The sequence below is a fragment of the Podarcis cretensis genome (genome assembly GCF_951804945.1).
Source record: "Podarcis cretensis genome assembly, chromosome: 13".
Classification (NCBI taxonomy): Eukaryota; Metazoa; Chordata; class Lepidosauria; order Squamata; family Lacertidae; genus Podarcis; species Podarcis cretensis.
The window spans coordinates 55,305,541-55,326,943 of record NC_137182.1 but is presented as its reverse complement, the minus strand read 5'-3'; the positions used below and the strand labels follow the sequence as shown (position 1 = coordinate 55,326,943).

Sequence of the window (21,403 nt, the reverse complement as noted above, 5' to 3'; positions counted from 1 at the left end):
GCAGACAGCCTATGGGTGGTCATGGCTTGACTACTGTAATTCGCTCTACGCGGGGCTGCCCTCGAAGCTGTCCCAGAAACTCCGGCGGGTGCAGAATGCTGCAGCGAGGCTCCTCACGGGGTCTCTGCCATGGGAGCATATTCACCCAGTGCTTTTCCAGCTGCATTGGCTCCCGGTGGAGTACAGGGTCAGATTTAAGGTGCTGGTTTTGACCTTTAAAGCCCTTCACGGCCTAGGACCCTCGTACCTACGGGACCGCCTCTCCCGGTATGCCCCACGGAGGACATTAAGGTCCATATATAGCAACACCCTAGAGGTCCCAGGCCCTAAGGAAGTCAGATTAGCCTCAACCAGAGCCAGGGCCTTTTCAGTGATGGCTCCGGCCTGGTGGAATGCTCTGCCTCATGAGACCAGGGCCCTGCGGGATCTGATTTCTTTCCGCAGGGCCTGTAAGACAGAGTTGTTCCACCTGGCCTTTGGCTTGGAATCAGTTTGATTCCCTCCCCCTCTTTCTTTTTCCTTTCTCCTCCTGTGAAGAGATTGCTCCCTAATTGTTTTAATGTTGTATCTTCATCTTTTAAATTGTATTTTAATCAATTTGTTTTTATTATGGGTTGTTAGCCGCCCTGAGCCCGGTCTTGGCTGGGGAGGGCGGGGTGTAAATAATAAAAATATATTACTATTGTTATTGTTATTATTATTGTTATTATTATATGTAAATGAGAGAAATAATTACGGCAGAAGCTGCTGTTCCTCCAGGCAATGGGAATTCCGGCTTGAGCACACCTATCGACGTAGGACTGCAGGGCGAAGCAGAGAGAGCCCGTGTCCCCCCCGGTGCCACAGAGATCGTACACGCAGTTTTGAAATGCCCCCTCGGGGGGGACCTTGTTGTGGCATGGGGCAAACGGACCTAGAGCGAGGAAGGAGAGTAAATGAGTTAGATCCCACACTGGGGGTCGGGTGGGCTACTGTAAGTTCCCCAAGAGTCTGTGCTTCCCTCGCAGAGGACCCAGGAATCATAGTTGGAAGGGTACGCCAAAGGTCCTCTAGTCCACCCCCTGACATGCAGGAACTGCACTTGACAGATCCAACCTCCAGCGAAGGAGAGCCCTACCATCTTTCCAGAGCATCCATTTTTGCTGCTGAACCTCTCTCTGCACCTCAAGTCCGTTTCGACCACCTCCTAAAGAGGTTTTCCAGAGGCAGCATCAACAGCTCCTCATCATGTTATTTGGTCTGAGCCTTTCAAGGGAGTTAACTTCCCTGCATTTCTTCAAAACGTTCTGCTTCTTTTCTTTATTTTGTTCTTGGATTGGAAGTGCAGATCACAAATGACCTCTGTTTGTTTGTTTGTTCGTTCGTTTGGTTTTTTTTTTTAAAAAAGTTCTTTGATTTCAAGAGCTGCGCTGGTGCTAAAAAGAATCTTTGAAAATGGAAGATTTTTTTTGTGAGTGGGGTTTGCCAGACCCATAGCACACAGATTCTTCTTTGGCCTGAGCTCCTAGCAGGGCTCATTGCCCACCCCTACCCCCAGGGCACAACCTTCTCCGTTTCCAGCGATACAGTGTGATGTCGGGGTACCTTTGTCTGGAAAAGGGACTCATAAAGCGTGTTGTGCGTTCTGAGCCAAGGGGGTAAACCAGGCAGGGCTTGAATTGAAACCTGTTCCAAAGAATGAGTGCTGAAAGCTTTGTGTTGGAAGCATTATGTTAAAAGTTGTCTTAAATATGCAACACAAATATATCTATATCTCTACGGAACCTCTCTCCCGTCAGAACGGGTGTGATGGCCTGGGATTCCGATTCAGAGGCTGAACCGGAGGAATCCCAGCCTGCACAGGAGTCCCCGGCTCCAGGGCCGGCTGAACTGGGGCAGGGCCTTGATTCTGAAGCGCCTGCACCTGTGCCGGATCCTCAGGAGCAGGAACCAGGTGAATCCACTCTGGCTCCAGAGGTGGTTGAGGACTCAGTGCCTACAGGTGAGTCTCCCCCTGGGTCCAGTAACCCTTCAGCCTCTCCTGAACTGCAGAGGCTCAGGGCAGAGAGGCGAAGGGAACTGGTTTCTCCCGGGAGGAGTGCTCGCCTTAAGGCCAGGAGAGGCGGGTCTCCTGGGGGCCGGGACCACCCCTGGCCTCAGAGAAGATAAAGGCCAGTCAGCCCGGTCCCAGGTTGCAGGAGCAACGTCGTTGAAGAGCTGTTTCGGCCAACATCCAATCCTGTTCCCCCAGAGTTCCTGTCCTTGCCCGGCTTCTCGCTGTGGACCCCGCTTCGCCCGAGGAGGACTGTCTGCCGACCCTCAGCTCAGGTCCTGGACCTCGCCCCACGGTAACCTACCCCCCCCCCCCCGGACCAGCACAGGGTCCTACCCTCTGGAGCAGCAGAGAACAAGCTTGCTCCATCTTCCGCCTCTCCTGGTACGCCCCGCGGAGAGGTCCACAAATGACAACATTTTGGAGGTCCCAGGTTGCAAGGAGGTTAGATTGGTTTCAGCTAGGGCCAGGGCCTTTTCAGCACTGGCCCCGACTTGGTGGAACGCTCTGTCCCAAAAGACCAGGGCCCTGTGGGACTTGACATCTTTCCGCAGGGCCTGCAAGACAGAGCTGTTCTGTCTGGCCTTTGGTTTGGACTCAGTCTGACCCTTCTGTTTCCCTCCCCTTATGGTTTTGATCTATGGGCTACTTTTAAAATGAGGCTGCATTTTAAATTGCATTTTAATCTGTATTTTAAATTGAGTCTCTCCCCCACCCCACCCCCCGTTATGTTTTTACTGTAATTTTACTGGGGTTAGCCACCCTGAGCTAGGTACCAAAAATAATAATCATATAATAACATTTTAAAAAATGCATTCAAGGGGGAAACACTTGGAGAAATGTGTAAATTGGTCAAAAATGCATGCAAAATATTTTCTGTTAGTTACTCTTACCAAAAAGGGAAACGGTAAGTTTAATATTTGTAACAACAGGAAGAAGTCACACCGAAATGCGGGCAAATTTTCAAGAGGATTAAACAAAAGCTGCTGAGGAGAGAAGGAAGATTGCAAAACCAAGAAACACAGAGAACAAAAATGGACGTATCTGTCCATCTCTACCTGTAATCTCCCCAAACAACCTGTCTCGAAAGTCCTGGCTCTCCTGTGGGAACGCTGCTAACCAGGTTCCTCTCCAGGGAACCCAAATCTCACCTTGAGGGTCTGTGAGGATCCCGCAACTCGTAGGTTTCTTCGCATCGTCCTCGATGTCCTTGTCACACTCTCCTGGGTCTCCTGAGTTGGTGCAGCTGTGAAATGGGCACATCAGAGGACAGGGGGCTTACTGGCATTTGCATTGCAGAAGATCTAACTATCCTTACCATTCCTTGTCAGCCCCCCCCCCCCACACCTTGTCTGTGACCCACTTTCCCCAACTAGGTCCTAGAAATTAAAATGTGGTCCTGGGTTTTAGTTGGGACTGTGGCGGACTCACCCTGGGTCTGTGGCGCCCGGGACCTGCCAGCTCTCGCCCAGCTTGTTCACATCGCTTCCGGCTGAGGTGCCGTCGGGCATGAGATTGTCATCAGAAGGTTGTCCGTTGTAATTCCCTGGAAAAAGAAGAATGCGCAGTGAGGGGCGCAAGGAGAATGGAAGAGAAGAGCTCCCTTCAAAGGCAACGTTCACACCATGCGTTTAAAACACTATAACTGAGGTTGAATCCTGACAAGACTGAAGTACGGTTTTGGGGGACGGGGGGCAAGTGTGGAGGCCTCCCTGGTCCTGAATGGGGCAACTGTGGCCCCAAAGGACCAGGTGCGCAGCCGGGGCGTCATTCTGGACTCACCGCTGTCCATGGAGGCGCAGGTCAGTTCTGTGTCCAGGGCAGCTGTCTACCAGCTCCATCTGGTACGCAGAATGAGACCCTCCCTGTCTGCAGACTGTCTGGCCAGAGTGGCGCATGCTCTGATTATCTCTTGCTTGGACTACTGTAATGACCCAGAAACTGCAATTAATCCAGAATGCGGCAGCTAGACTGGGGACTGGGAGCGGCCGCTGGGACCATATAACACCGGTCCTGAGAGATCGGAATTGGCTCCCAGTACGTTTCCAAGCACAATTCAAAGTGTTGGTGCTGACCTTGAAAGCCCTAAGTGGCCTCGGTCTAATATACCTGCAGGAGCGTCTCCACCATAATCGTTCAGCCTGGACATTGAGGTCCAGCTCCGAGTGCCTTTTGGCGGTTCACTCCCTGCGAGAAGCCGAGTTACAGGGAACCAGGCAGAGGGCCTTACTGGTGCTGGCGCCTGCCCTGTGGAACACCCCCCCACCAGATGTGAAGGAAATAAGGAGCTATCCTATCTTTAAGAGACATCTGAAGGCAGCCCTGTTTAGGGAAGTTTTTAATATATAATGCTGTATTGTTTTTAACACTTGATTGGGAGCCGTCCAGAGTGGCTGGGGAAACTCAGCCAGATGGACAGGGTATAAATAATAAATTTATTATTATTACTATTATTATTATTATTATTATGCCAATCATGGCTTCCCCCAAAGGATTCTGGGAGCTGTGCTTGGTTAGGTGCTACGACTCGGGGGTTGAAGCGCTCATCTCGCTTTATTGGTCGAGGGAGCCGGCGTACAGCTTCCAGGTCATGTGGCCAGCATGACGAAGCCGCTTCTGGCGAACCAGAGCAGCGCACGGAAACGCCGTTTGCCTTCCCACCAGAGTGGTACCTATTTATCTACTTGCACTTTGACGTGCTTTTGAACTGCTAGGTGGGCAGGAGCAGGGACCATCGTGGGGATTCGAACCGCCGACCTTCTGATCGGAAGCCCTAGGCTCTGTGGTTAAACCCACAACGCCGAAAGGTTTCCCACCTCTTTTCTGAGAGTTCAAAATAAAATATTGGGGGGGGGGGTCATTCCTGGACTATGTATCCAGGGGCTGACTTGTGTTTAGAGTGCCATTCCTGTTGGCCGCACACCAGCAGGGCGGCATGATGCTAGGATGGGAGCGCAGCTGAGGACGATGGGAGTTGTATTTCAAAGCACCTGGAGGGCACCTGGTTGGGCAAGCCTGCTCTGGTTGGAGATGGTACAGGTCAAAGCAGGGACTTTCTCTGCACAACGCTGACGAATTGTGGACATAGCTGTCGACGTTTCCCTTTCTTAAAGGGAAATTCCCTTATTCCGAATAGGATTCCTCGCAAGAAAGGGGAACAGTTGACAGCTGTGATTGTGGAACCCCTTCCCTGGTCCCGCTCACATCCTGGGGGTCCGTTCCGCCCCCCCAACTGCCCACCCCGTCCCATTCTGCTCACCACAGAGGCCGCAGAGCTGGCCAAAGTAGGCCTCGGGGACGGAGACTTCCGCATGGTGGTTCCCGTCGAAGCGCACCCAGAGGTCGAAGTCCGTCTGGATCAGGACAAAGGTGCCGCTCAGGCGCACAGACATTCGTCCAGCGGCCAGGGACACTGGCAAAGTAACACGCTGGTCGTCCACCTGCGTTGGAGAGGGGGAGACAGAGAGGATGAGAGGAGCCATCAAAGTGGCAGAGGGGGCAGACGGTGGTTAGAGTCTGGATATTGCAGGTGGGAAGTGAGAGCTGGACCATAAAGAAGGCTGATCGCCGAAGAATGGATGCTTTTGAATTCTGGTGCTGGAGGAGACTCTTGAGAGTCCCATGGACTGCAAGAAGATCAAACCTCTCCATTCTGAAGGAAATCAGCCCTGAGTGCTCACTGGAAGGACAGATCCTGAAGCTGAGGCTCCAAGACTTTGGCCACCTCATGAGAAGAGAAGACTCCCTGGAAAAGACCCTGATGTTGGGAAAGGTGGAGGGCACAAGGAGAAGGGGACGACGGAGGAAGAGATGGTGGGACAGTGTTCTCGAAGGTGCCAGCATGAGTTTGACCCAACTGCGGGAGGCAGTTTTCAACAGAACATTAAAAACAATACACTGCCACACATTAAAAACTTCCCTAAACAGGGCCGCCTTCAGTTGTCTTTTAAAAGTAAAATAGATAGATGGATAGATAGATAGATAGATAGATAGATAGATAAACAACTACTTGACATTTAGAAGACATGTGAAGGCAGCCCTGTTCAGGGAGGTTTTTAATGTGTGACATTTTAATGTATTTTTAATCTTTGTTGGAAGCTGCCCAGAGTGGCCGGGGAGACCCAGCCAGATGGGCGGGGTACAAATAACAAATTACTATTATTATTATTATTATTATTATTATTATTATTACTACTACTACTACTACTACTTGTTGTTGTTGTTTAGTCGTTTAGTCGTGTCCGACTCTTCGTGACCCCATGGACCAGAGAACGCCAGGCACTCCTGTCCTCCACTGCCCCCCGCAGCTTGGTCAGACTCATGCTGGTAACCTCGAAAACACTATCCAACCATCTCGCCCTCTGTCGCCCCCTTCTCCTTGTGCCCTCCATCTTTCCCAACATCAGGGTCTTTTCCAGGGAGTCTTCTCTTCTCATGAGGTGGCCAAAGTACTGGAGCCTCAAGCTTCACAATCTGTCCTTCTACTACTACTACTACTACAACAATTTTATTATTTATACCTTGCCCATCTGGCTGGGTTCCCCCAGCTACTCTGGGTGGTTCCCAACAGAGGACTAAAAACAGAATAAAACTTCAAACATTAAAAACTTCCCTAAACAGAGCTGCCTTCAGATGTCTTCTAAAAGTCGGATAGTTGTTTATTTCCTTGACATCTGGTGGGAGGGTGTTCCACAGGGCGGGCGCCACCACCAAGAAGGCCCTCTTCCTGGTTCCCTGCAACCTCACTTCTCGCAGGGAGGGAACCGCCAGAAGGCCCTCGGAGCTGGACCTCAGCGTCCGGGCTGGACAATGGGGGTGGAGACGCTCCTTCAGGTCTACTGGGCCTTTGAGGCCATTTAGGGCTTTCAAGTTCAGCACCAACACTTTGAATTGTGCTCGGAAACACACTGGGAGCCAGTGTAGGTCTTTCAGTGTTATATGAATCCTGAAACTGGTTGGCCACTGTGGGCTGGATGGGCCCCCTTTGGCCTGATCCAGTGGCCAGTGATGTGGCGGAGGGGACTCACCGTGACTCTGCGCCCCTTGAGCAGCCCGATCTGCGTCCCATAGACCTCCACGCTGACGGACTTGACGTACGAGACCTGCTTGTTGTTGCCTCGGTGCTCGTTGGCGGCCTCTACCCTGAAGTCGGGCAGCCCCGAGGTGGCATTGCAGGGGGCGGAAAGCAGGTAGGTGCAGGTGCCCATGAAGTCGAAGCGGCGGCCGTCGTAGGTGGCGTAGTGGGGGTCTCCGGAGATGGTGCAGGTCTCCTGTTCTGTGGGGCGGGAAGGGGAGGAGGCCAGTGGGTGAGAGGGTCTCGCCACCCCAACGACACCCGCAAGTCTTGTGGGCAGGGCTGCCCACGTGCCAATCACCTGATGTCATCACAGTGAGGCCAGGAGACAGCCTGGAAGGGGTTTCCCTTCCTACCTGTACCTGTTTTGCACCCACATCCCGCAAGACAAAGGGGCAGCGGACCCCTGACTGTTAGGTCCAGTCGTGGCCGACTCTGGAGTTGCAGCGCTCATCTCGCTTTATTGGCCGAGGGAGCCGGCGTACAGCTTCCGGGTCATGTGGCCAGCAGGACTAAGCCGCTTCTGGCGAACCAGAGCAGCGCACGGAAACGCCGTTTACCTTCCCGCCGGAGTGGTACCTATTTATCTACTTGCACTTTGTGCTTTTGAACTGCTAGGTTGGAAGGAGCAGGGACCGAGCAACGGGAGCTCACCCCGTCATTGCGGGGCTTCGAACCGCCGACCTTCTGATCGGCAAGTCTTAGGCTCTGTGGTTTAACCCACAGCGCCACCCACGTCCCTATAGCCAACTTGCTTAAGTCTAATTAATGCATGAAGGGGTTAATACCATAGAGTAGCAAGCTGTCCTGTCGGGCTTAGCTAGGTAACTCCCCCTCATCGTCAGAGGAAGCCGTACCCAACGCTCTGAGCCCGGCTTTGGCTGGGGAGGGCGGGAAATAAATAAAATTTCATTATTATTATTATTATTATTATTATTATTATTATTATTATTATTATTTGTTCTCCTATCCTTCAAATGATTTAGAAACTTTTGCCACTTTGGAACTATCCTTCATTCAATCATTCACTTTTAAATTGTATACCGTCATTCTATTTTTCCCTTCCTCCTCCCCCTCTTTCTTTTTCCTTTCTCCTCCTGTGATGAGGCTGCATTTTAATATTTTAATATTTTCATGTTTCAATATTTTAATTGTTGTATTGTAATCTGGTTTTTAAGTTGTATTCATTCAACTTGTTTTTATAATTGCTTGTTAGCCACCCTGAGCCCAGACTTGGCTGGGGAGGGTGGGGTATTATTATTATTAATAATAATAATACCCACGGTGGTTTGCAGCCTAAGTTTTGCTGCCTGTGTTTTATTGCTGCTGTATAGGCAAGCACACGAATCTGACCTTTGAAAAGTTTGTAAGTAAACTTGGTCCTTTTCTATGCAAAAGGAAGTGAGAAACTTTGGAAGCAACTTAGAAGGGGGTATTTTCAAGGTCTACCTGCCTATATTTCCACGCTTTACTGTGTTGCGTGTTTTGTGATTGTAAATCTCTTACATTGCTTAATTTATGAATATATCTTAAACTGACCTGAGTTCGTTGGTTAGTAAGTAGGGTAGAAACAGTCCAAACCACTAAATGAATTAATTTCTTCTACAACAGAGGAAATGTACCTCCCTGAATAAGCCCAGATCCATAATTATTATTTTCTAAAGAACCCAGGAGTCCTGGCTCACTATCCTAATACCGCCTCCTCCTTTTAAAGCTATGTGTTGGAGGATTCAGGACAGGCAGAATAAAGTCTTTCACGCAGCACACAGATGAACTGCGGAACTCCTTGCCACATGAGGCAGTGAGGGCCACGAACTTAGATGGCTTTAAAAGGGGATTTGATATTGATGGCTACTAGCCAGGGTGGCAAAGCTCTGCCACCACGTTCAGAGGCAGCAATGCTTCTGAATGGCAGTTGTGGGGTCTTGGGTTCAGATCCGGCTTGTGGGGTTCGCTATGGGGCACCTGGCTGGCTAATTCGAACTCCCTTCTTTCCTGGGCAGCCCAGACCCTCTGCCTCCCCATCCCAAAGGCGGCTGCTGCTGCTGCTGCACAGTAACTGTTTAGCCCCTTCCACCCCCCTGCAGTTAGGGCCCCCCGAAAGGTATTTACCTGCAGGTGGCACAGGGGGTTTCACCGTGCTTGTTGTAGTAGTGGAGACCGAAGGGGTTGAGGTACACAGTTCCGGGGTGGTTGTGGGGCTGGGCCCAGTGGTGGTTGTGGGGCTAGGTCCACTGGTGGTGGTTATGGGGCTGGCCCTGGTGGTGGTTGTGGGGCTAGGTCCACTGGTGGTTGTGGGGATGGCACCGGTGGTGGTTGTGGGGCTGGGTCCACTGGTGGTGGTTATGGGGCTGGCCCTGGTGGTGGTTGTGGGGCTAGGTCCACTGGTGGTTATGGGGCTGGCCCTGGTGGTGGTTGTGGGGCTAGGTCCACTGGTGGTTGTGGGGATGGCACCGGTGGTGGTTGTGGGGCTAGGTCCACTGGTGGTGGTTGTGGGGCTGGTTCCGTTGGTGGTTGTGGGGCTGGTTCCGTTGGTGGTTGTGGGGATGGCGCCGGTGGTGGTTGTGGGGCTGGGTCCACTGGTGGTTGTGGGGCTGGGTCCACTGGTGGTTGTGGGGCTGGGTCCACTGGTGGTTGTGGGGCTGGCCCCGGTGGTGGTTGTGGGGCTGGCCCCGGTGGTGGTTGTGGGGCTGGCCCCGGTGGTGGTTGTGGGGCTAGGTCCACTGGTGGTTGTGGGGCTGGTTCCGTTGGTGGTTGTGGGGCTGGGTCCACTGGTGGTTGTGGGGCTGGTTCCGTTGGTGGTTGTGGGGCTGGGTCCACTGGTGGTTGTGGGGATGGCCCCGGTGGTGGTTGTGGGGCTGGGTCCAATGGTGGTTGTGGGGCTGGTTCCGTTGGTGGTTGTGGGGCTGGGTCCACTGGTGGTTGTGGGGATGGCCCCGGTGGTGGTTGTGGGGCTGGGTCCAATGGTGGTTGTGGGGCTGGTTCCGTTGGTAGTTGTGGGGCTGATTACAGTTGTGGTTGTGGGGCTAGGTCCACTGGTTGTTGTGGGGCTGGTCCCGGTGGTGGTTGTGGGGCTGGTCCCGTTGGTGGTTGTGGGGCTGGTCCCGGTGGTAGTTGTGGGGCTTGGTCCACTCGTGGTGGTTGTGGGGCTGGGTCCACTGGTGGTTGTGGGGCTGGGTCCACTGGTGGTTGTGGGGCTGGTTCCGTTGGTGGTTGTGGGGATGGCCCCGGTGGTGGTTGTGGGGCTGGGTCCACTGGTGGTTGTGGGGCTGGTCCCATTGGTGGTTGTGGGGATGGGTCCACTGGTGGTTGTGGGGCTGATTACAGTTGTGGTTGTGGGGCTGGGCCCACTGGTGGTTATGGGGCTGGCCCCAGTGGTAGTTGTGGGGCTTGGTCCACTCGTGGTGGTTATGGGGTTAGTCACAGTTGTGGTTGTGGGGCTGGTCCCGGTGGTAGTTGTAGGGCTTGGTCCACTGGTGGTTGTGGGGCTGGCCCCGGTGGTGGTTGTGGGGCTGGGTCCACTGGTGGTTGTGGGGCTGGGTCCACTGGTGGTTGTGGGGCTGGTTCCGTTGGTGGTTGTGGGGCTGGGTCCACTGGTGGTTGTGGGGCTGATTACAGTTGTGGTTGTGGGGCTGGGCCCACTGGTGGTTATGGGGCTGGCCCCAGTGGTAGTTGTGGGGCTGGTCCCGTTGGTGGTTGTGGGGCTGGCCCCGGTGGTAGTTGTGGGGCTTGGTCCACTCGTGGTGGTTATGGGGTTAGTCACAGTTGTGGTTGTGGGGCTGGTCCCGGTGGTAGTTGTAGGGCTTGGTCCACTGGTGGTTGTGGGGCTGGGTCCACTGGTGGTTGTGGGGCTGGTCACAGTTGTGGTTGTGGGGCTGGTCCCACTGGTGGTTATAGGGCTGGCCCCGGTGGTGGTTATGGGGCTTGGTCCACTGGTGGTGGTTGTGGGTCTGGCCCCGGAGGTTGTTATGGGTCCGGGTCTGCCTGTGGTGGTCGATGTGGCGGCTGTGGAGGTTGGTGGGGGAATTGTGGTCCCAGAATCTTCAAGGAAGAGAGAAGACAGAGTCCCTAGTGAGTGGGGTATTTATGGGATTTGGGGGATACCTGAAGCTTTTCCCCCCATATCATTTTTTTCAGGCTCCATTCATCCCTTCCTTTAAAGGGCGATGACCCCCCTTCAGCCCCGCCTTCCCCCAGGGAACCCTGGGAATTGTAGTGCGGTAAGGATGCTGAGCAATTCCCAAAGCAATCCCTCCCTCTTCCCGGGGAATTCTGGCAAATACGGCTCTGCGGAAAGAGCAAAGGGGTTCTTGGGGGCGGCCGCTTGTCCACCCCATCACCCCGCCCGGCCTCACCTGCGCACGCCCCCCTGCGTACGGAAATATTGTCCAGCGCCACATCCATATAGGGGTTGCTGCCCCGGACCACCTCGAAAACGACCTGCGCCAAAGCAAAGGGGTCAGTCGAGGGCCAGGAAGCAGCCACCACCATGAGGACTAGCGTCCTGCTTTGTTTCAAGGAGAGAACCGTCGTTCGGCGGCAGAGCTTTGCCGGGGTGGAGACAGTCCTGAGCTAGTCCAGGGCTGATCGGCTGGACGGGAGTAAGGTGAGATCACTTTACCCCACCTATGCCCTCTCGACCGCCTGGATCTGCGGAACTGGCACTGCTCCAGGTGCCAAGCAACAGCCAGTCTGCGTCCGCAAGAAACCAGCCTGTCCTTTGGAACTCCCTGCCTGTTGATACCAGCGAGACTTTTTTCATCGCCTGCTGAAAACGTTTTTGTTTAGACAAACCTGCCCAGCTATCTAAAAATGCTGATGTGTTTTTTAGTTCTTGTTGTTGTAATAATAATAATAATAATAATAATAATAATAATTTATTATTTGTACCCCGCCCATCTGGCTGGGTTTCCCCAGCCACTCTGGGCGGCTTCCAACAAAGATTAAAAATACATTAAAATGTCACACATTAAAAACTTCCCTGAACAGGGCTGCCTGCAGATTATTATTATTATTATTGTTGTTGTTGTTGTTGTTATTATTATTATTATTAGAATTTATATACCAGGGTGGTTCACAGAACAAAAGTTTATTGTTGGTTTAATGCTTTTTAATCTTTCAATTGCTCATACTAATAATTCCATGGCAGCATTAATAATATTATGATTATTATTATCATTATCATCACCATATCATTATCATCTCTGCTTTTTTTCTGGGGGTATGCATACCCCTAAACATTTTGTGAATCTAAGTTTGGCCTCATTGAGGGGCAGTATTTCAGTATGAGTAGGAAAATGACAGTACCCTTCACATTTTTTTAAGAAGAAAAATCATTATTATCATCGTCACTATTTTCTGGTACTGTATTACGTTCTATGATCTATTTGTTGTTCAAACATACATCATAAAACATAACACATGAAGCATGACACGACTGACAAAAGAGGGGCCATGGCGGTAAATGCAAAATATATTACTGTACGGTACGTAATAGTGAGGTGATTACAGTAAACCAGTTCAAAGGATTTTGCTGTAAATCAGCTCGGAAAACGCAGAGCAAGCGAAATAGGACTGCCTGCTTATCTGTGCCATATTGCAACATATGTTGTAGATATTTTTTATCATTGTGTCCTTTCATTTGTATATTTAATAAAATCACACCATACAGTGTAAAATATATCTTGTTCTTTCCCTTTCCCTTCTAGCCTTCAATTGTTGTGACAACTTTTCCATTATGGCTGTTTGCCAAACTATAGCATACCAGTGATCGCTATTCATTAATTGCAAAGTTCTCCAAGATCCGCCCATACCCGTTATCAGCTGCTGTTATTAAATGTGCTATTAATCCTTATTTCTTAAGTGGTCCATATCTGCAATATATATCAGTTAAGTCAGGTTAAAGCTGGGTTTATACTCCTTTGGTTAACCGCTTTGAGGTTTTCTTGTTTCACAATCAAGCGGTATATACCGTATTTTTTGCTCTATAAGACTCACTTTTTCCCTCCTAAAAAGTAAGGAGAAATGTGTGTGCGTCTTATGGAGCGAATGGAGGCTGCACAGCTATCCCAGAAGCCAGAACAGCAAGAGGGATCACTGCTTTCACTGCGCTGCGATCCCCCTTGCTGTTCTGGCTTCTGGGATTCAGAATATTTTTTTCCTTGTTTTCCTCCTCCAAAAACTAGGTGCGTCTTGTGGTCTGGTGCGTCTTATAGAGCGAAAAATACGGTAAATCTTGCGAAACAAACAGGTCCACCTGCCTTCCCTCCTGGCTCTTTCCACCGCTCCCTGCCCTCCCCCCCACTCACTTTGCTGGGTTGGGGTCCCCCGTAGGGCACCGTCACAGACCCCAAGAGCCAGGCGGGGCTTTGGATCCCGGTCCGGCTCCAGAGGAGGGTGCTGGGTCCCCACGGCCCGTGCGCCAGAACCCGGAGCTGGGTGTCGACTTCCACGATGCCGTGCATGTAGTAGTAGAATTCCACGCAGGCGTCGGTGTCCGTGCAGAAGCCCTGGCTGGACAGACGCGTGGCCTGGCCTGGCTTCGTGCAACCAGCTTCCACGTAGATGTAGTGGCCCTCTGGGGGAAGAGAAGGGGGGCAAGGGGGCAGCCCCCCGCCCCAATCACTCTCTTGACCATCGAGCCTGTTGCAGGAATTTATGTATAGGTTGGGGGGGGGGGTTGCCCCTCCAGCAGATACCATGCACATGCAGCCCACTACCAAAATCAGCACAATCACTTTTGTGACTTTTGTGATTTGTCCCCACAAAACACTTGGTCACAGTTTCTTCCTGCCTATTCAAAGGCCTTTGCTGCAGAATAACAAATGTAAGAATTCACTGATCAGTGGATCTCTGTACTGGCTCACTGGGAAAACTTCAGAAATTCATATAGACCTGTGAGCTCAGCTGCTCAGCAGCCCCTCTGCCTGAGTGATCATCCCTGGCCTCCTGATACCTGAGTGCCAGACAGGTAGCCATTCTAGAAATAACAAGCCCAGATGAAGACAAAAAGGGTGTAATTAACTTGGCTGGGAAACAGGGAAATGTGAATATCTCTTTTGTTACACTTGATGGGTGTTTGGTGGAGGGCAAGGAGAACCATGGGGCAGGGTCCAGGATGCTCAGATTACGGCCACCAGACCTCCCCTTTCATGATGCAACCGTGATGTATGAGTGATGTAGTTTGGGGGGGGGTGTAACATGGGGATTAGCAGCTAATAAAAGTTTGGGTTCTCTCTTGTTGGGGGCTTCCATCTTGTTCCACCTGGTGGCAGGTGGGAGTCCAGTCGCGACAGTCTTCAATCAAGACCAAGCCTACTGGCTGCTGTTTTGCTCTGGTATTCCTGGCAGGGGTCCTTGTTTTTTGTCCAAGGGAGACCTCAGATTTCTCCGTTAACAAGCCCAGGGGCAAAACCCACATCCACCAAGTCATATGGTTGGATGGTCACCTGTCAGGAATTCTTTAGTTGCTATTCCTGCATTGCCGGGCGTTGGACTAGATGACTCTCGTGGGTCCCTTCCAATTCTACAATTCTATGATTCTATGTGCCAACTGGGACAAGCTGGTGGGGAGAGAAGCCTGAAGTCCCTTGAACCCTGACGTGTGTGATGGCCTGGGACTCGGGCTTGGAGCCAGAGGAGTCTCAGTCTGCACAGGTTCCCCTGCAACAAGCTCCAGCTGGGCTGAGTCAGGGGCCTGAGCCTGCCCTGGCTCCAGATGCGGGGATTCCCTCGTTGCCTCCAGCTGGGCCATCACTTGCAGCTGCTCCACTACCGGTTGGGTCAGGGGAGGCTGAGGCGGCCCCTGGGTCTAGTAACCCACCGACATCTCCCAAGCTGCAGAGACTCAGGTCTGAGAGAAGGAGAGACCTGAGTACTCGCAGGAGGAGTGCTTGTCTTTGGGCGAAACAGGGAGGTGAGTCACTGGGGGATCAGGACCGGCCGTTACCCCAACAGCGATAAAAGGCTGCTGGACCCCGCCCCAGGTTGCGGGAGCAACGTTGCTGTTTGCCGGAACCTGCCTGTGATCTTGTGCCTGACCTCGCCTGGTTTCCTGCCTCGTGTCCTGTCGGACTGACACCTCGTGGAACCCTTGGATTCGGGACCGGACCTGGACCACATTGCTTGGGTCACCCCCGGGCCCAGCACAACGTGGCTTCTATGTGGGGCATGTGACGAGGCCTTCCTGTGCCCAGCCCAACCCTCACCCTCCTTGGCTCCTTACTGCCGTCGGGATAGTCGCCTGGAGGCCCCGTCTCTTCTGTTGGCGTGTGCCCCTTTGCCCACGTCCAGTTCGCCTCGTTGTTGTTGGGCTGCAGCCAGCTGCAGAACGGGTCCGCTGCGTCGTTGAAGTTGCACTCGGCGAAAGTCTCTGAGGACGAGGAGCATGTGGGGTGAGCGACCCCCAGTTCGCCTCTTCCGCCTGCCCGCCCGACTTTCTCACCCTCCCCACATCCGCCTCCCCTCCTTGCCTAGAGATGACCGGGGCGGATTTTACCTTCGCAGGGCGAGATCCTCACGCTGTCCACCGCGACGCCAGGCTTCCCTGCGTAGGTGCCTTCGATGATGAACTAGGAGAGGGAGGACCAAGGGTGACCACCAGAGAGGCCCACGGCCAGCCCCCCCATGCCACATTCAGGTTTTCCTGGTTTGACCCACAGAACGTTTAAAGCAGTGTTTTGCCAGGGTCAGTCTAGATGATGCCCTGAGTTCCTCTCAGTTGTCAGGGTCCTGTGCCCAGGGAGAGTTAGAATCTTGTGGAGGTTGCTGAGCTTACAACAGAACACTAAAATACAATAACCTATTAAACATTAAAAGCTTCTCTAAACAGGGCTGCCTTCAGATGTCTTCTTAAAGTCTGGTGGTGGTTTTTCTCTTTGACATCTGGTGGGAGGGTGTTCCACAGGGCAGGTGCCACTACCGAAAAGGCCCTCTGCCTGGTTCCCTGTAACTTGGCTTCTCGCAGTGAGGGAACCGTCAGAAGGCCCTCGGAGCTGGACCTCTGTGTCCGGGCAGAACGATGGGGTGGAGATGCTCCTTCAGGTATACTGGGATGAGGCCGTTTAGGGCTTTCAAGGTCAGCACCAACACTTTGAATTGTGCTCGGAAACGTCCTGGAAGCCAGTGCAGGTCTTTCAAGACCGGTGTTATATGGTCTCGGCAGCCGCTCCCAGCCACCAGTCTAGCTTGGATGGCCATATGCATTGGATGCTTCAGCTGAGATTCCTGCATTGCAGCGGCGTTCGGCTGGATGACCCTCGGGGTACCCCTTCCAACTGCACAATTCTATAATTCTATGAGGACCTTGGCTGGCCATTCACATGTCCTCCTGAGCACCCCCAAAGAGTGAGCCAAGTTGCCAGAGCTGCAACTAAGCGCCTGACCACATTGCCCTCTTCATTCCCCCAGGGAAACCTGCTCTCTACTGCTGAATCGGAACAAATGCCAGCCGGGTTTTCCATGATTGTTGTTTGTTCCTATTCAGCACTAAAGAGCAGTTTTACCTGGGGAAAAGCTGTAAATCTCTAGTCATGGGACTTCACAAGTGCGGATGACCGCCAAGGTTGTAGCTTTGATCCCCGTAGGGGACAGCTGCGTATTCCTGCATTGCAGAGGGTTGGAATGGATGATCCTTGGGTGTCCCTTTCAACTACAGGATTCTGTGATCTATGATGGGGACCTAAGGGTGGGTCTTATCTTCACACTGGGTGAGCAGAGCTGGAGGTAGTCTGGAAGCTGGAGACTCAGAGCCCTGCCCGCTCTGTGCTGGGGTGCGATAGCCTGGGACTCAGGCTCAGACTCGGAACCAGAGGAGTCTCAGTCCGCACCGGATCCTTTGCCCTAGGCGGCAGCTGAACCAGGTCTGGAGCCTGATTCTGAAGAGCCCCAGTCTGCACAGGTTCCCCTGCAACAAGCACCAGCTGGGCCGAGTCAGGGGCCTGAGCCTGCCCTGGCTCCAGATGCAGGGATTCCCTCGTTGCCTTCAGCTGGGCCATCACTTACAGCTGCTCCACTACCAGTTGGGTCAGGGGAGGCTGAGGCGGCCCCTGGGTCTAGTAACCCACCGACATCTCCCAAGCTGCAGAGACTCAGGTCTGAGAGGATGAGAGACCTGAGTACTCGCAGGAGGAGTGCTTGTCTTTGGGCGAAACAGGGAGGTGAGTCACTGGGGGATCAGGACCGGCCGTTACCCCAAAAGAGATAAAAGGCTGCTGGACCCCGCCCCAGGTTGCGGGAGCAACGTTGCTGTTTGCCGGAACCTGCCTGTGATCCTGTGCCTGACCTCGCCTGGTTTCCTGCCTTGGCCCTGTCGGACTGACTCTTCGTGGAACCCTTGGATTCGGGACCGGACCTGGACCGCGTTGCTCGGGTCACCCCCGGGCCCAGCACAGGGTCCAGATCTACGACTGATGGGAAAGCAAGGTCCATTGGGGTTTTAATGCCGTGAGCTTCTCCGTCTTATGCTCAGGTTGTAAATACGTGCCGAGAAAACCACCCTCCTCACCTGGATGTTTTCTGATGTCCCTGAGTAGACGGCTCTTCCCGGTTTCCAGTTGGGTCCATGTTCCCCCGCGAGACTCAGCAAGGCGGGCCCCAGCTCACCCCCTGTTCCGCACGGAAATGGGAAGAGAAACAGGCGCCTCCGTTAGCCAGTCCCTCGCTCTCCTCCAGGGCTGCTCTGGGAAGCAGGGGGAGGAATGTGGCAGGATCCCACTCCTGCCACTAACAACACCTTTTCCCCGGGCCCGACGGGTGTCCGGAAACTTGCCTGGTTGTGCTGCGTACACCCTCAGCCCTGTGTCGTTGGAGACGCCGTGCAAGGTATAGTAGAAGCTAAGAGAGAGGCAGGATCCCAGGGACTGGTAGAGGGGGCTCTTCAGGAGGGCTGTGCCACTGCCGCCCAGAGAATCGAGCAACATGTAGAGGCCAACTGCAAGAGCGATATTTGCAGAAAGTCAGGGTCTGCTCTAACGGGAAGAAACGTGCCAGAGGGGTTTGGAAGAAGCAGGCTGTCATCCTCCGGGGAGGTTCGTCCGAATCTGGGGCTGCATCGGTTCCCGCCCGCAATTATTTGTCAATTTATATATCTATTTATGGGGGATGCAGGTGGCGCTGTGGGTTAAACCACAGAGCCTAGGACTTGCCGATCGGAAAGTCGGTGGTACGAATCCCCGTGAGCTCCCGTTGCTCGGTCCCTGCTCCTGCCAACCTAGCAGTTCGAAAGCATGTCAAAGTGCAAGTAGATAAATAGGTACCACTCCGGCGGGAAGGTAAACGGCGTTTCCACGCACTGCTCTGGTTCGCCAGAAGTGGCTTAGTCATGCTGGCCACATGACCCGGAAGCTGTACGCTGGCTCCCTCAGCCAATAAAGCGAAATGAGCGCCGCAACCCCAGAGTCGGCCATGACTGGACCTAATGGTCAGGGGTCCCTTTACCTTTACCTATATCTATTTATTTGTCGCATTTCTTTAGCTGCGAATCCTGCAGGGGGCTGGACTAGATGACCGTTGGGGGTCCCTACAATCCCATAATTTACGTCCCGCCTTTTCCTCCCAGGAGCTCAAGGTGGCTCACGCGGCTCTCCCCACCTCCTCGTTTTGATCCTCACAAGAACCCTGCGAGGTAGTTGAGGTTAAGAGGCAGTGATGGCGATGATAAATTATGATTGATAATAATGATCATGTGGCCCGATCCAGCTAAAGGCTCTCTGTACGCTCTGACGTGTTCAGGACTCACAGCCGGGTTTCGAGAAGTCGTCCTCTGGCCCCACTCCGGGCATGTTCCCGGCCCCAACCCATTGCTCCCACTGGACGTCTCCGTCGGCCGGATTCTCCCATTGGCAGAGGTCGCCGTCGTCGTCAAAATCGCACCCGGTCACGCAGGCTGCAGCAGAGGAAGAAGACGACAAGTCTCTCTCATACCCCTTTGCAGTGGGAATTATAGTGCCTGCTTTGATAGGTAGGCAGCCAAACGGGATGTAAAGAGAAGACTTCACGGAAGGATAATGTTTTAGGTTTGGAGGGGTCCGTCTGCATGATGGCCAGAGCCCCTTCCAGTTCTTGGTATCTTCCACCAAGGAAGGGCTTAAGTGATCTTGTGGGGCGGGGGATGTTTAGAGGGCAAAGAGGATGGCAGTGGGCTGGTCCTGTTGTTCTCGGGGTGCCTCCTGCTCATTCGGCCTTTGGAGTCCTACCTTGACGATAATAATACCTGAAGGAACACCCTTCCAGCAGATGTCAAAGCGATAAACAACTACCTGACATTCAGAAGACATCTTAAGGCAGCCCTGTTCAGGGAAGTTTTTAACGTGTGATATTTTAGTGTATTTTTGGTTTCTATGGAAGCCGCCCAGAGTGGCTGGGGAAACCCAGCCAGATGGGTGGGGTACAAATAATAATAATAATAATAAATAATAATAATAATAATAATAATAATAATAATAATAATAATTAGTTTTTAATATTTAATGCTATATTGTTTTTAACATTCGATTGGGAGCTGCCCAAAGTGGCTGCGGAAATTCAGCCAGATGGGCGGGGTATAAATAAATAAATATTATTATTATTATTATTATTATTATTATTATTATTATTAATTTATACTCCATCCATCTGGCTGGCTTTCCCCTGCTGCTCTGGACAGCTCCCAACAGAATATTTAAAACACAATAAAATGTCAAACATTAAAACCTTCCCTAAACAGGGCTGCCTTCAGGTGTCTTCTAAAAGTCAGATAGTTGTTTATTTCCTTGACATCTGATGGGAGGGCGTTCCACAGGGTGGGCGCCACCACCGAGAAGGCCCTCTGCCTGGTTCCCTGCAACCTCGCTTCTCGCAGGGAGGGAACCGCCAGAAGGCCCTCAGCGCTGGACCTCAGTGTCCGGGCTGAACGATGGGGGTGGAGACGCTCCTTCAGGTCTACTGGGCCTTTGAGGCCATTTAGGGCTTTCAAGGTCTGCACTAACACTTTGAATTGTGCTCAGAAATGTACTGGGAGCTAATGGAGATCTTTCAAGACCGGTGTTATATGGCCCCGGCAGCCGCTAGTCTAGCTGCCGCATTCTGGATTAGTTGTAGTTTCCGGGTCACCTTCAAAGGTGAGCGCACTGAAGTCCAAGCGGGAGATAACCAGAGCATGCGCCACTCTGGCGAGACAGTCTGCGGGCAGGTAGGGTCTCAGCAACCTCAGGAACCAGCACCCGCTTGCCGCAATAATAACAGCAAAAATCCCATATTCTTCCTGAGGGGAGGAGGCCTAGAGCAGGGGTGCTTACGTGCACAAGGCCCTATCCTGATGGAGATGCTGTCCAGAGCGATGGTGATTTCTTCGGTCTTGACCTGGGTGGCAGCGAAAACAACCTGGGTGGGCAGAGAGAGAGAGAATGAAAAGTGGAATGGGGTTCCCCTGGAAGGTGGTGGACTGCCATTCATAGAATCATAGAATCCTAGAGTTGGAAGAGACCCCAAGGGCCATGGAGTCCAACCCCCTGCCAAGCAGGAAACACCATCAGAGCACTCCTGACATATGGTTGTCAAGCCTCTGCTTAAAGACCTCCAAAGAAGGAGACTCCACCACACTCCTGGGCAGCAAATTCCACTGTCAAACAGCTCTTACTGTCAGGAAGTTCTTCCTAATGTTTAGGTGGAATCTTCTTTCTTTAGTTTGGAACCATTGCTCCGTGTCCGCTTCTCTGGAGCAGCAGAAAACAACCTTTCTCCCTCCTCTATGTGACATCCTTTTATATATTAGAACATGGCTATCATATCACCCCTTAACCCCTTAACCTTAATTCCCTGGAGCAGAGGTGAGATGGTCAAGTATTCTGTTGCTGCGAGACCTGCACTGAAGGGGGTTGGATTAGATGACTCTTGGGGGTCCCTTTCCAAGTCCATAATTCTATGGTTCTTGTGCATTTTCTCAAAGTGGCAGTTTGCATGACAAAGCGAGGCTCCGTGAGGGCCCTCGGGAACTGGCGTGGGGATCGGCGGGGCTCCCGGTGGGCGAAGGGAGCAATTCACCCTTCTGCTGGATCTCTCAGCAGTGTTTGACACCATGGACCATGAAATCCTTCTGGACCGTCTAGAGGGGCTGGGAGCTGGGGGCACTGTTATACAGTGGTTCCGCTCCTTCCTCCTGGGCCGTGTCCAGAAAGTGGGGGGGGGGATGAGTGTTCAGACCCCTGGGCTCTCACTTGTAGGGTGCCTCAGGGTTCCGTCCTCTCCCCCATGCTTTTTAATATCTACATGCAGCCGCTGGGAGAGATCATCAGGGGGTTTGGGCTGGGTGTCCATCAGTA

The 21,403-nt window shown here is 52.6% G+C and overlaps 1 protein-coding gene across 1 annotated transcript in view; it reads right to left on the bottom strand.

Annotated features, from left to right (window-relative positions):
* Positions 1–21,403, bottom strand: part of ZAN (zonadhesin) — a 71,174-nt gene that overhangs the window by 35,981 nt on the left and 13,790 nt on the right. The window contains exons 5-18 of the mRNA XM_079951700.1: positions 20,381–20,465; positions 18,844–18,990; positions 17,875–18,036; positions 17,611–17,711; positions 15,604–15,676; positions 15,331–15,477; positions 13,415–13,683; positions 11,462–11,546; positions 9,219–11,147; positions 7,060–7,307; positions 5,292–5,472; positions 3,464–3,578; positions 3,184–3,278; positions 737–913 (exon numbers count right to left, since the gene is read on the bottom strand). Coding sequence (XP_079807826.1) covers positions 737–913; positions 3,184–3,278; positions 3,464–3,578; positions 5,292–5,472; positions 7,060–7,307; positions 9,219–11,147; positions 11,462–11,546; positions 13,415–13,683; positions 15,331–15,477; positions 15,604–15,676; positions 17,611–17,711; positions 17,875–18,036; positions 18,844–18,990; positions 20,381–20,465 — 3,814 coding nt within the window. The remainder of the gene's footprint in view (positions 1–736; positions 914–3,183; positions 3,279–3,463; positions 3,579–5,291; positions 5,473–7,059; positions 7,308–9,218; positions 11,148–11,461; positions 11,547–13,414; positions 13,684–15,330; positions 15,478–15,603; positions 15,677–17,610; positions 17,712–17,874; positions 18,037–18,843; positions 18,991–20,380; positions 20,466–21,403) is intronic.